At 39.2% G+C, this 13837-nt stretch overlaps 1 protein-coding gene across 2 annotated transcripts; it reads left to right on the forward strand.

Moving 5' to 3' along the window:
• Window positions 1-408: 408 nt before the first annotated feature.
• Window positions 409-12355, forward strand: LOC111076852 (activating transcription factor of chaperone). 2 transcript variants are annotated; one of them, XM_022370862.2, is made up of 5 exons: window positions 409-579; window positions 1636-1938; window positions 2007-2117; window positions 10866-11143; window positions 11212-12355. In XM_022370862.2, the coding sequence occupies exons 2-5, from the start codon at window positions 1764-1766 to the stop codon at window positions 11803-11805; spliced, it is 1158 nt and encodes a 385-aa protein (XP_022226554.2). In that variant the 5' UTR covers window positions 409-579; window positions 1636-1763; the 3' UTR covers window positions 11806-12355. The 2 variants fall into 2 exon arrangements, with proteins under 2 accessions (XP_022226554.2, XP_022226555.2); XM_022370863.2 differs by lacking the exons at window positions 409-579; window positions 1636-1938; window positions 2007-2117 and adding an exon at window positions 7081-7299.
• Window positions 12356-13837: the final 1482 nt, after the last annotated feature.

The following is a 13837-nucleotide window of genomic DNA, read 5'->3' on the forward strand; positions in this document are numbered from 1 at the left end:
TTGTTGTGCAACTTTGGCACAGAATGAGCAAAAATCTGCATACCTTGGGAAAATTGTTTTGTATTGATCTAACACAAACATGTGCATTAATAGGTAAAAAAACATGTTAATCTGGGATAAAATATTTCCACGAAATTTATGTAACTTTAACATATTTTACGCAGTGCAGGTGAAAGGTATCGGTAGTCGTTTTTGTTTTGTAAGTAAAGAGGAGGATGGAGCTACAAGGAGCCTTTAAAAACAGAATTATTTTCCGCGGCTTAAGTGAAGGTTTTTCACTGTTTATATAGAGGGAGGTTAAGTGGGCTAAGTTCTTTTTTCGTCGGTATATTTTGAAAATGATATATGGTATATTTTGGTATATTTCTGAGGGTCAGGCGGAATATTTTATCGGACAGTCCGAACTGGTAACACTCATTATCGTTCCAAATGAAACGCAAAAAGCAACAATTTTTCCTCAAAAAGTTTTCGGCATTTATATTGACGTAAAAATGGCTTTATAGTTTGTGCGCAAGCAACAAAAACAAGCACCTTGGTGCCTCAACACAACAACAAAATGGAATCGTATAAAAAGCAAGCGTAAGTACACCAGAAAACCCAAAGTCCCATCCTAACCCATTTCGCAATTTTCCGAAACCCCCAGACACACACACTGGCGTACTGGTGTTGCAAACTTATTCTGTTGTTACCTCTGTGTGTGTGTGTGGGGCTTATATGGTTTCTTGTTTTTCGCTTGGGACGTGGCAAAAACCAATGTAATTGCAATTCCTTTGGGGCATGCAACACACACACATGGAGTGGCCAAAAGATTGGCTGACGCAATCGCTGGCTGGAATTGAGTCAGCGACACCCCCGCGCGTTGCATGCTGCTGCAATACAACACGTGCGTCTGTTAATAATAATATACATAATATTTCTATGTATGAGTCACAACTGCAGAGGGGTTTGGCTATAGATAAAGTTTACAAGATAAGGAAGATCCCGCATTTGTCTGTTTTGTTTACATTTTCCATCTATTTGAGGGGCTTTCGCTCCCACTTTGGCAATACATTTCGCTCTGTAGCTGCACCACTTATCATCACTTCAAGGCGCTTTCCCGCTAAACCGGTTTTCACTGTGGCATGAACTGAATCTCTATTTGATTGTCTGCCAAACAAGTGCAAAAATTGCTTTCGCTGATAGAATGTTTTCCCGCCTTAAATCCCTTCTGGCAGACAGCTTCTTAGGGCAGGTCCCCCGACCACACTTACTCACCCCACCCACATGGCAACCCACCAACTAGATAAGATATGGGGAGGTGCAACTTGAAGTTTAAGTTCATGTTTGTCTTTCACATTATTTCATGGAAATTGAGCAGAATTAGGGGTCGTCGTTTGCCTATCAGCATGACTACGCAACCAAACGCCAGCGTCTCTGATTGAGCAGAAAACTATTTATTTGGTCTGAAAGGGTTCTGACGTGCTACACCGTCTGGGGGGCTTATCACTCGTACAGTGCAGGTCGTACATTTAGTGCCAAATCAGGGGATTCTACAGCGTCATGGGGGTGCACTGTACAGTGCAGGTCATACATTTAGTGTCGAATCATGAAATATAGTTGCTTATTACTGAATCTATTGAATATATATTATTGCAGCGCCACCATGGCATCCTCACAACAACAAGAATCACAGCTACAACAACCATTCGCATTCTACGGACCGGACTTCATCTATTCAAGAACATTTTCTATATCGAGTTTGACATCTGATTTTGACACCGAATATGAACACATCATCATTTCACCAGACAATGGAGAGTTTGGATCTACCGCGAGAGCTGTACTGGGATCTGAAAATGGAGCCCCAGTCGCCAACATCGGCTGCGGTAGCCACCGATCTGTTTGCGCTCACTGAGTCAACAGACGGAGTGTGGCTCTATGATGATAACTTTGCAAATGGTTTGTTTGCATTTATACCCTACACTACAATAATATCTGGTTTCTTAATGCTATTTATGGATATTTAGGCATTTCACTGATGGGAGAGGAGGAGGTTCTGGCTCTACATGATGAAACCTCATTGGATCTATTGGGCAACGAAGAGTTGATTGTGGAGTTTTATGACCTGAAGGATGAAGGCAAGTCTATAAAATGCAAAAAGATTGCAAGGCAATCGACTAGAATACTTCTGGGAAAATTGATTCAGCAGCACACACACAGAAAGGTCTTTGTTCACGTAAAGTCTTATCAGAGCCGATTTTTTTATGAATGTTGAATAGTTCCTTAGAAATTTAAGTGCTTTCTGTGATGGTTAAATACGGTTTTAAGAGTTCTCTATTTGGTTATTGTGAAAGACCTTAGGCCTAGTTTAAGCACATACCGCAATAGATTCGGTAAAAGAAATCAAAATTGTTAAAGTTCAAGTTAAAGAAGTTCAACTGTATTTATTTCTGGAATAGAATTCACATAACTTTGAATGAAATTGTTAGTTCTTGGAAGTTGTAATTACAGCAGTAAGTAGTTTTTTTTTTTATTAAGGATAAAAATCGTCTGATTTCGAATGAAATTATTAGATCTTGAAGTAATCTACACTTCGTATTGTACTGCATACTTTGTTGTCATGAAATCTGTAAAGCTGTACCTATGTATTTGAAAGAATACCTCAACTGAATGAAATTGAATTTTCTCCTATAAGTCACGTCCATATGTGGAAAATTTCCGTTTTGGCCTATTCAGACCAAGCAAAATTCCATCTTCTATTGGAAACTCTTTAATTATTTTACCTATAACTCAATCATACGTTAATATTTGATGTGTTTAAGCCTGTAACATCTAAAGATCAATCGATTTGATAAAGAAAGAGCGTCTAGGATAACGATAAGCCTCGTTAGCCCATTATTCCTATAAGTATTTATTACCTTGCTTTCAATTTAGACTTTTAAATACTGATAGCCTCAAATCAAAGAACTTTAAGCTATTGAAGCTCCTCTTATCAGCGACGCTTATAGGTTTAAATAACAAATTCAAACAGATACTTTTTAGTATAGATATATAACAGATATTTCCTACGTTTCTTGTACCTATAGCTCAACCATCCATTGATGTTTTGTTGCGATTTTCCCAAGCATTTCTCATGTCATTTAAATGAAAGCTGAAACCAATTGAATTTTCTTAATAGCTTCCTCGAATGTCGCCTTATCAGTCGAAAAACCATGAGCTAAAATAATCGAAATCAAACAGAAGCAGCCAACCATAATAAACGTATATAAGAATAGCAAAAAAGAAAACAAAAACCGAAAAAAAACCAAAACAAATTATAAATGCAGTTGAACTTTGAACGTCTACGTCTGTCTGCAGAAATGGTAGACAAAAGGCCCCCCCTCCACAACAGGCATACAATTCGGAATATTAAATTTAATTTTTAATACCATGTACATATATATTATATTATATAATTTTCAGCTCTTGTATGCCATTGGTGGGTCAGAAACATAACGAGGGGGCCCGCCAATCCCAATCTCCCGAATCAATTTCAATTTAAAATTTCAAATATTTCTGTGGTGATATTTTTCCGTTCCAAATGATGTTGTGAAACCGGATCGGGTTTTCGCCTCTGTCAGCTTATTCGCGCTTAAGTATATGTCTCGTTTTGTGTTGTTTTTACCATGATCGTAATTATTGTTTATAAACGTGGCCCACAAGCCCAGGCCAAGCCAGGGCCCTGGCTCTGTAATGGCCAGGCCACCACTTGCAATGCGAGAGTGAGAATCAGCATTTGTGTCGTTCGATCACGCATTGAGCGAGTGATCATCGCGAACGCGTTCGCTCTCTCTTCCCACTTCCATACATACATTAGCGATCTCTCTTCCGTACGTCTCTTCAGTTTGTGCTTTGTGCTCTTAAAACTGATTTCGGAAGGAATGTACATACGAGTATATTTCTAATCTATTTCCTAGTAGCGCACCAATCATTCTAATCATTCTTTTGGCGCTGTCGCTCTCTCAAACAACTTCAAAACATTCAAAAAAATGTTTTGGAATTGAAGGTTGAGGCATTCTTTTGGCAAACCAGAAACACAACTTCTCGTTGAGGTTCAAGGATTTATCAGCCTCACCGATCAATGAACCAATTGACGTATATATATTTACACATATGTATATGTATATATCTTTTTTGTAACATTTGCTTATGGAAATTTTGAGAGTTTGTTTCTTTATAATTATGATATTTTTAAGCAGGAAACTTCTTTGTTTTAAACCCAATTTACATTCAACTGGAGGACGTGCCCCCCATTTTGTTTAGTGTGTTTCTTTATTTGAGGCTTGGCCTGGTCGCAGTTCCTATAAATAACATTTAAAGGGAAGAGAAGGGACACGAGATATGATGTGTTCAAGAGAGTTCTGAACGTCATTGAACTTTGGACATATGTACATATATCATTATCGAAATGGAAGGAAAACTCATTCCTTATGCTACACAAAATATATGTATAATAATGCTAATCTCCTCCAAGTTCAAACATATTATAAAACACTTTTTGCCATTGGCAACAGCCACCCGAACGGCACCTCTATCTGCTTTTATTGCACTTGGGGGTTGAACAGAGTTCAATGCACGTCACACAGCCAGCACCACCTGAGGTGAGGTCTCAAATTGTAGGGCAAATAAATAGATTGGATTTCTTATGCCATATACAGTGGCTATTATACGATGCAACGGGGGCGACTGCGCGAGGGGTGACTGACACCCATCGCATTTTATATTAATAATTATTGATAATGATGTGCAAAATAATAAATAATTGTACACATATGTACATAATTTAATATAATATAAAATGGTTTACTTTAGAGAGAGGGAGACGACAGCAGGCGATGGACAGTGGTACCCAAAGAGAAGTTAAAATCTAGAAGATGTTTAATTATATTTCAGTGCAAAGACTTTTAGTTATTGGAATAAACATTCATTGCTCAATCTATATCCAACTCAAAGCTTTCTATAATTATTTTTTAAATATGAACTTCCAACCCTCAAACTTTGAATTTTCCAAAGGAATTCGTTCCAATAAAAATTGATTTAATTAATTTAAAGATCTACTTTGTCTCTAGTTGTCTCCCAGTTATTGAAATTAAATAAATAAATCTACATTGTAGTCATTTTATTAATGGAAACACACCCATTTTAATGAAGTGTCTAGAAAACTGGTTTATCGACTCGACCTAGAAAAGGTGCTTTAGTTACTATCCAGAAATATTCGTAGAGATTAAATGTAAATTGAATCTTGGTTAATCTAGGGGTGGGGTTTGCGTTTTCTGATCTGCAATTTTATTCCAAGCTATGACCAAAATCCTATACAAGAAATGCTGCAGATTAATGTGAGAGGCAGAATTAAGGGTTTTATAACTTATAAAAATTATCCTGATCTATGTAACAGGACGATTCGAGTAGTCTGGAAGCTATTAAACTATACAAATTTCTGATTCACCTCACTAACCACAACCATTACACTCAAACCATTTTCACAGCCAGAATATAACTCATATCGTAGGATCTCCTTCAACTTTCACTTGTTTTTTGGGCTTCCACCTGTCAGCGATTTCTGTGCACTCTCGCACCACTGTGTCCCACAGTCCATTGGCTTGCCTCTCGTCTCATCGTATCGCCTCGGCTTCCACTGAGACTTCAACTCTGGGGCTCGTGCTGTGATCGGACGGTTGCCCCGCGGCTGCCGTGGCTGCTGTTGCTGATAGCATCTCGTGCTCAAAATAGCAAGCCAGAGATTGATCTTATTGCAGGGCTCAGCTGTCTGATTTCTCTCTCTCTTGGGAGTCTCTCTTTATCGATATTTCTCTCTCTCTGGTTCTCTCTCTCTGTGTGTGGAGTCTCGACTTTGGCCAAAGCAAAGCAAAAACCTTGCACACTTTGCAAACGCCATTCAGTTGAAAATCGTTACTCAGACGGCGTGCGTTACGGAATACGAAACTCTCGGCTTTTGGCTTTGGATTCAGATTCAGATTCAGCCACGCCCCCACTACCCCCCTGCCACCTTAAACCACAACAGAGAAAACACAGACACAAGCAAAGAAACTGCCTAAAGACAATAACAATAACAACAGCGACAACAACAAAAATAAAAGCATACCAAATAATAAAAACAAAAAGCACACGTCTTGGCGTTTCGAAAACGCGCAAAAGACAGACGGAATAACAATACTCAAAAATTGATTTAAATTGAATTCCATTTCGGGAATAAATCAGAGCAAATATCTGAGAGAGCAGTGCTTTGGATTCGATTCGATACCGCAACAACGGCGCCAAATAAAACGAAACGTGTCCGCTTGAGGGGATCTTCGATCAGAGCCAACTATATGTAGCCTGATCTGCAGGATTATATATAGAGCCCCCTCACCCTCCTAAAACCCGAAGCGATCTGTATATCCTGTGACCATTCGAGTGTGAGAATTAAGGACTTTGTGAGCATGATACCACACTGTGGATACCGCTACATGTGGAACCGTGAAATTGTGATCAATTCTCAAAAGTTGGTGAAGCGACGCTAAATACGGGGATTCATCGAGATTCCACGAGAGTATCCAACCACCACAAACACAACCAGCACATCTTGCGGCAGCAGTTGGATCCTGAAGGGAAATCGAGACCTTAAAGACCAGACTAGACCAGACACGACACATACGACATACGACAGACAATAGACATTCTCCTTATAGGAAAACAAAAAGCACTCACTCTACACTTGAGATACTTTTTATTATTTTTTTTTGCCACGTGTATTTGTGTTTTTTTTTAGTTCTTGATCTTTTTGTAAATTTGTTTTTATATTTTTCTCTGTTTTGTTATATTATTTACTTTGGCCTAAGTGCTGCGACAAACACCTTTGGATTTGTATATTCAAAATTTACACTGTGATTTTTTTTCTACCCTCCCCCCCTACCATTTTTCTGTTGCTAATATTTAAATATACTACAAATAGAAAATAACAATATTATTCTGATAAAAACATAGCATCTCTCGTTAACATTAGCATTTACGTTTTACGTTTCGTTCTCCAATTTGTTTGATATTTTAGTTTAGCTTTTTCGTCGATTTATTTTAGGTTTAGTTTAGTTTTAAGACATTCCACAATTGTTTAGGCGTTTCTTGCGCTACTTTTGCTCTACTCTTTTACTGCCTGAAACTTTTGTACTGCACACTGAAACTTGAGACAAGCCACAAAACACCAACACCACAAACACGCCCCATTTCCTCAACGATTGACTGCTGCCGCGAAGATGAGTACATATATATTTATGCAAGCCTATGGTTAGTATGTGACTGACTGTCCCTGATATGATATGATATATGATATAAAGAATGTATTATTTTATTTATTGTTATTGGAATTCAATCTATAGGTATTTACAGGCTGAGAATTTGTTATCCGATAAGGAAGTATGCTTTATAAAATGTGTTAAAATTATAAGGATATCATCTTCTAAGGCAGCGATCTGTACTATAAAAATCGTACATATGAATCACTGTGAGATATTATGAAAGATATTATGGTGGGTAACAATAGACTGCAGAGAGCTGTCCTTATATAGTTAAAATTCAGATAAATGCATATTTTCCATAAGCATTCCTTTAGTATTCATAGTTTTTTTATATTGGACATGGGGAACATCTTTTAAAAGTATAATTTCATTCCAAACAATTATTAAATACCAGTTTAAATTCAGCTAAAAAATATTCCCCACATTCATATTCCTAGTTCCTGCTACTAACGATGCACATTCCTTAGAGATCTGCCACTTGCCGACGGCATTTTTGCATACATATACGAGTATTCAGTCTCAGGTCTCAACATCATTAGGCAGGGCTGACTGACCCACTGCTGCACTTGCTCTTATCAACAATTATTGTCACACCACGTTCCGCCTCACTATCTCTTTTCTGACGTGGGAGAAGAGACGGAGACACATCGGAGAGATACGATTACGAGATGATGATGAGCTGTAGAGCTGTTTGTTTTCACATCTTTCTTGGACTTACAACAGACGACACCCCTTTGTCTCGTCTCCCAACTGTCAACTCCAAAGTCTGCAGCAACTCCAGGTCCAGAGGCGGCTGCTACTCTTTGCGATGACTTTCCGGTCAAGCGAGTTTAACGCCAACAACTTGCTTCGTTGTTTTTACTTCATTTCATTGTTTCATGCTCTCTCTTCCTGGTGATTGCTTTCAGTTAAATATTTATAAAACCCATTTGCATATTATGACTGGACTTGGGGATTGAGTCTGCTGTTGTACACTTCGGTTTTTGTTTGAATTTTTGGGCGCAAAATAAAAAAAAACAATCATACAATTTGCAAACTTCTACAAACATTGAAAAATCACATTCGAAACTAGACAAATCCTGCTTGGATTTTCGTTGAGAGATAACCCCAATCAGAACTTTTATGAACTGCGAATAACCTTGACCTACTAAGCGAATTTGGGATTTTGAAAAAGGTGGGAAAAATAATGACGAAAGGAATTTTCGTACTGGGGAAAAGCTAAGAAGTAAAGAAGCTTACCCTTCCTCTGGGAATTTTTGCATTAGTTTTCCCCCTTTGATATTGTTTTGCCCAACAGGAGCGTTGCACATTTTTCTTATTTGTTATTTGTGACTCAAGGTTGTGCGTTTGCTAATCACGTTCCCATTAAATATTAATATTAATATTTATTTTATTTGTATTTAATTTATTATATTATTGTTCGATTCGACTGTCGGGGGAAACTACTGGCATTGTAGTTGTTTCTCTGTCTCTTTCCCGCTCTGTCGTTGTTCTATTTATTATTCCGCAAATGGCAACATTGTAGACGCGATTTAATCGCTCTATAAGTAAGTTCTATAAGCTATCTATTAAATACGAACTGTGAACAAATGGCGTAGCAATCAGAACAATGGAAAATAATGCAATGTAGAAAATATTCTTGGGCACAGTATTATCTGGGATTTATGTATTGTAGCGGAGTAATTGAAATAATTTAATTTAATTTAATTAAATTCCATAAAGGAAGAAAAGCCAGAGAAGTTTTTTGTTTCCTTCTTTAGATACGTTTCTGTGGCATACTTTTGGGTTGCATATTTCTGTAAATTAAATTATATTTCATAGTTTTGCTATCGTTAAAAGATCTTATAAATAACTGCCATAGAAACTAGTTACTTATGTAGATAATTTGTTAATGTAATGGACTGTCAAGGTCTTAGATCGTGTCTTGAACTTTTGAAAAAATCTTGTTAATTAATTGAGAAAGCAAGGCGTTATAAGCCGACAAGCAATTATGATATAGACAGTATCCCCTCCCCCTCCCATTAATAACTATTTATCGACATTTCAACCAATAAAAATATGGAAGGAAGCACTTAATATCCACGTGTTTCGCCCAACAATGGGTGCCATATTTTTCCCATATAGAAAAAATGCATAATACGTTTATAAATGAAAATTCAAATAAGTCAGGGCGTGGCCATCCACACAATCGAGAGTCCGATAGTCTCTGGCTCTTGCTCTGTCTCTGGCATTGTAAATTAAAACGAGATTTTTATGTAAATGCATTCTTAATGCAGTTACAGTTTTTGCTCTGATTTTTACGTATTCAAGCGCAGCTGTTCATTCGACGGCTAGAGATAGCTCTACAGATAGATAGATAGATAGATCAGTGGTGGATCGACGGCTGGGTGGTTGGGGTGTAGGGGAAACGTGTTATGCTAATGCCTCGTCTAGGGAGAGGTGAATGGCGTCCCAAGGTGTCGGTCGGTCGGTCGGTCAGTCAATTTGTCAAAACAGGTGTTGCCCTGAAGTTTCTCGAAGGTTGTTTAGTAGACTTAGATCTCCATTTTCTATGTAATCAATTCGCTGGAAAAAAAAACTCTTACTCTCACTTGGAATTTCCAATGAAAACGATGTCGTCGAACTAGGTTCAATATTTGACGTCCCTCCCCCTCTCTCTCTCTCACTCTCTCTGTCGTATCTGTTCTTCATCTCAAGTTGGAATCAATAAAAACAATCAAACGCATAGAACAGAAGGAAAATATGCCACAATCAATATGTAAATGTTTACTAGAGTTCGTTCCGAACGACACAAGCGAACAACGAACGCTTGTGGCGTCCTTCACTTCAATGGAAATAAGTTTCATCAATTGGGTATGGAAAAATATTATAGAAAAACAAAAACAACAATTCTTTATAGAGGAAATGCGACGTAGTTGTTGTTCTTGAAGTGCAGTGCAGGCGGGAATGAGGAGGCGTTATGATGGAAAAGAAGTTTCTTGATTGAAAGATTTAACTAGAGCAGAAGAAGCGTTCAGAATGATGATGATTCTATCACATATAGTATCTGAAGTCCCTCAGTGCCTTTTAATAACTGTCACAGATCCCAAAACCAACCGAGGGGAGCTGCTGCATGACGCGCAACGACTGTAAACGATTATAGACCCTTAAAACAGAGACCCAAAGCTAAACCAGATCTAAAAAATGTGCAGATTACAGCAATAGATTCAACAATTATCTCTTAAGTATCTTCTGTAAAATAAAAATAAATTAAGTTGTTATTGAAACCTGATAAATATTGATAGAAATAATCATTTGAACGCAAACAAAGTTCATATATCTCAATTCTGGTTTGAAACTAAACCAATTTACAAGAGAACAAACTAAATCAAGACCTAAAAACCATTCGAATTCCAAACCAGTTATCAACGGGATAGCCCGGATTCAATTAAATGGAAATTTTACAACTATAAGTAGGACAAATATAGGTACATATATTTTTTAGATCATAAATAATACAATGCTGTGGACTGTTCTAATCGCCATTATTATTATCATTTTCTGCTTGTTTTATAGAATGCCTCCTGGACCAAAAGGCCCATCTGAACTGCATTGACTATGAGACAAACACCTATGCCCCAAGTGTGGGCGATGCAGTCGGACAGCCGATAATACCCATAACCAAAGCACACTTTGCTGCTGTTTTAGCTCCAACTGTGGCTGCTGCTGAGGAGTACCAGCCCGTGGATCCCTCATCGATCTTGCAGTTGACACCACCGCAGTCGCCGCCACAGTTCGATGGCTACAAACAACAACCAGAACTGTCGCCAGCACTCGTCAAGATCGAGCAGAAGGTAAGTTACCATAGAGTTAGATCCCACAACCAAAGAGAGTCTTAATAAAGTTGTACCATTCCTTGTAGCAATGCTATGCCACTGATGCTATTCCGGCCGCTGCACCGGCCACGCCGTTCAGCTACAACACTGGACACTGGGTGGCTGGCAGCGAGATCGCCCGGGAGAACCAGTTGATCGATGACATTGTCAACATGAGAGCCCAGGAGCTGGAGCTGCCACCCAACTGGCAGCCGCCGAACGATGACTGCGAATCTCAGGCCTCGTCTTCGATGGGCTGCAGCAGTAGCAGCAGCAGTAGCAGAGTGAGCGGCAGCATTGCCGATGTGGACGAGGACTGGCTGCCAGAGCAGACAAGCAGCAGCAGCTCTTCCCCAGCTCACACATCCATGGAGCATACCTCGATGGCTGCACCCAAGAAGCGCACTCGCACCTATGGACGCGGCGTGGAGGATCGCAAGATCAGGAAGAAGGAGCAGAACAAGAATGCGGCCACACGTTATCGCCAAAAGAAGAAGATCGAAATGGAGAGCGTGCTGGGTGAAGAGCAGGAGCTAACCCAAGAGAACGAGGGGCTGCGTCGCACCCTGAGGGAGCGTCGTAGCGAGATGCGTTACTTGCGGCAGTTGATACGCGAATTCTACCAGGAACGCAAGCGTTAGGTCTCTCTCACATCTAAGTTTTAAATGTCCTTTGCAAAGTTATCGTTATATAAAGTTACATTAACCCAAGCATCCATTCCCCTTCCCTAAAACAAACAACCAAACAAACAAACAACTTTCTATGTACAACCAGCAATCATCCCATGTCCAAGCCCCACACCAAGCATAGAGTAGGAGTACCCAGCAGTCTGTCTTGGCCCACACTTTTTGGCACTCATGACGAGTCCCATGGACTCCGAAGCACCTCCTGCCAGTGTGGCCGCCAATGACAAAAACAAGATCAAACCCAGCAGCACAGGCCAATGTGTCGCCTTACAGTGGCACCAAGAATTTCGCACCCCAAAATGAAAACCTTTTTGTGTAGTCTCATAAGAAAAAATATGTATAACCAATGGTTCTACCCCCCCATTCCCCTGTGCTGTGGCTGCTGTGCCAGGTACTCGTTTTGATTAGTTTTTCCTTTCGTTTTTCTTGGGCATTTTCTTGACAAATGTAACGGATATCATTTTTAATTTTTTGTAACAAATAAATAATTACTATATATGCAGAATATTATACAATACAATATATCAGCAATAAATCAAAAGGGTTTTCAAAAGAAAAAAAACAAAATCTATGATAAATATTTCTGGGCATATTTTTTAAGGCATTAGAAATAAGGGAAAAGAATAGATTGGAATACATACTTGGCACATTTTAGTTTATGCATAGCAATTAGTCTTGAATCTTCTAAGAGTTTGCCCCTGTGTATTGGCTTAGAGACGGGGTTCGGTATGGCCCTATCTAATGGGTACAGGAAAAGGCGCTGCTGCTGCGCTGCCGCTCATGTACACATGTATTACAGAGGTTAGAACCGGTTCTTATACAATGGCCAATACAATGTTCAATACAAACGCACTGCAAAGCATGTAAATGTGTGCGTGTCGAACACTGGTTTAGAGGCTTATTTTAAAGATATCTGCATAAGCAACGAAATCTAACAAGGAAAATTACAGTCAGTGTAAGCTCTTTGGTGTTCCTGCACCATCACAATTTTACAATTATTTCCCCACTTTCTACAGAATTTAAAGTTTCCTGCTTTGCCATATCCCATCCCCTAGAAAACCCTTTGTTTAAATGCAGACACAAATCTAAAACTTCGTCTAACAAAAACTAATACCAAATACAGCCATTTTTTGTTGCTCTTAGCCATAATAGACTTTTCGCTATTGAAGCTAGAGATTTAATTTGCTGCACTCCTTTTTTTTTTTTGTAAAGCTCAACTTGAAAAACCATCGAAAGGCAGCCCTCGAGCTGTAGCCGGCTTTAGGGCGCATTAGCTCTGATATCGAAAGAACTTTGCTTAATCAATTTGCAATCAACAAGTTTTGCACAGAAGCCCAACCCACTCGAGCATCGAGCAGCGGTGGTGGTACTCGTACGCCCATCCCACATGTGGAAGTGGATGTGGAAGCCGTTGATGACGTGCGCATAATCGGATTATGATTATATTGATGTCGTTGTCGTTGTCTATGCGGGGAGTTATTAGCTTCCAATTGAGTTTAGGAAGGGGCAAAATGCATTGAAATTAAATCATGAGAATGCCAATTAATGTGAAAAATGCCTGAAGATGGAGATTGATGCACTCGAAAAATATTGTACACCGGACCAAGGCAGAACAGCCAGAATAAAATCAAAACAAAACAAAACAATTCCTCAATGCTGGCATTGAGATTGGAATTGAAATTCGTATGGGGGGTGTGGTTGGGGAGGTGGGTTTCTCTCTGGGATTTGCAACACCCTGGACATTTTGACTGATGAGGCGACGACGTGAGAGCCACACACACACACACACAACACAACACACAAGTTGGCAGCTTCTTTGGGTCTCTTTTGCCATTTTCACTACTAAACTAAATTTTCCACATCGTTAATTTATATTAATATGATTTCTGTGTCAACGGTCGATGCGCTTGCCATCGTCTAGAGCTCCGCTCTGCGTCTTCTCCCCATCGTTGGCTAAGGCTCCCCCCCCCGTCGTGTACAGCGGTGT

This window comes from Drosophila obscura, unplaced genomic scaffold (genome assembly GCF_018151105.1).
Source record: "Drosophila obscura isolate BZ-5 IFL unplaced genomic scaffold, ASM1815110v1 contig_179, whole genome shotgun sequence".
NCBI lineage: Eukaryota > Metazoa > Arthropoda > Insecta > Diptera > Drosophilidae > Drosophila > Drosophila obscura.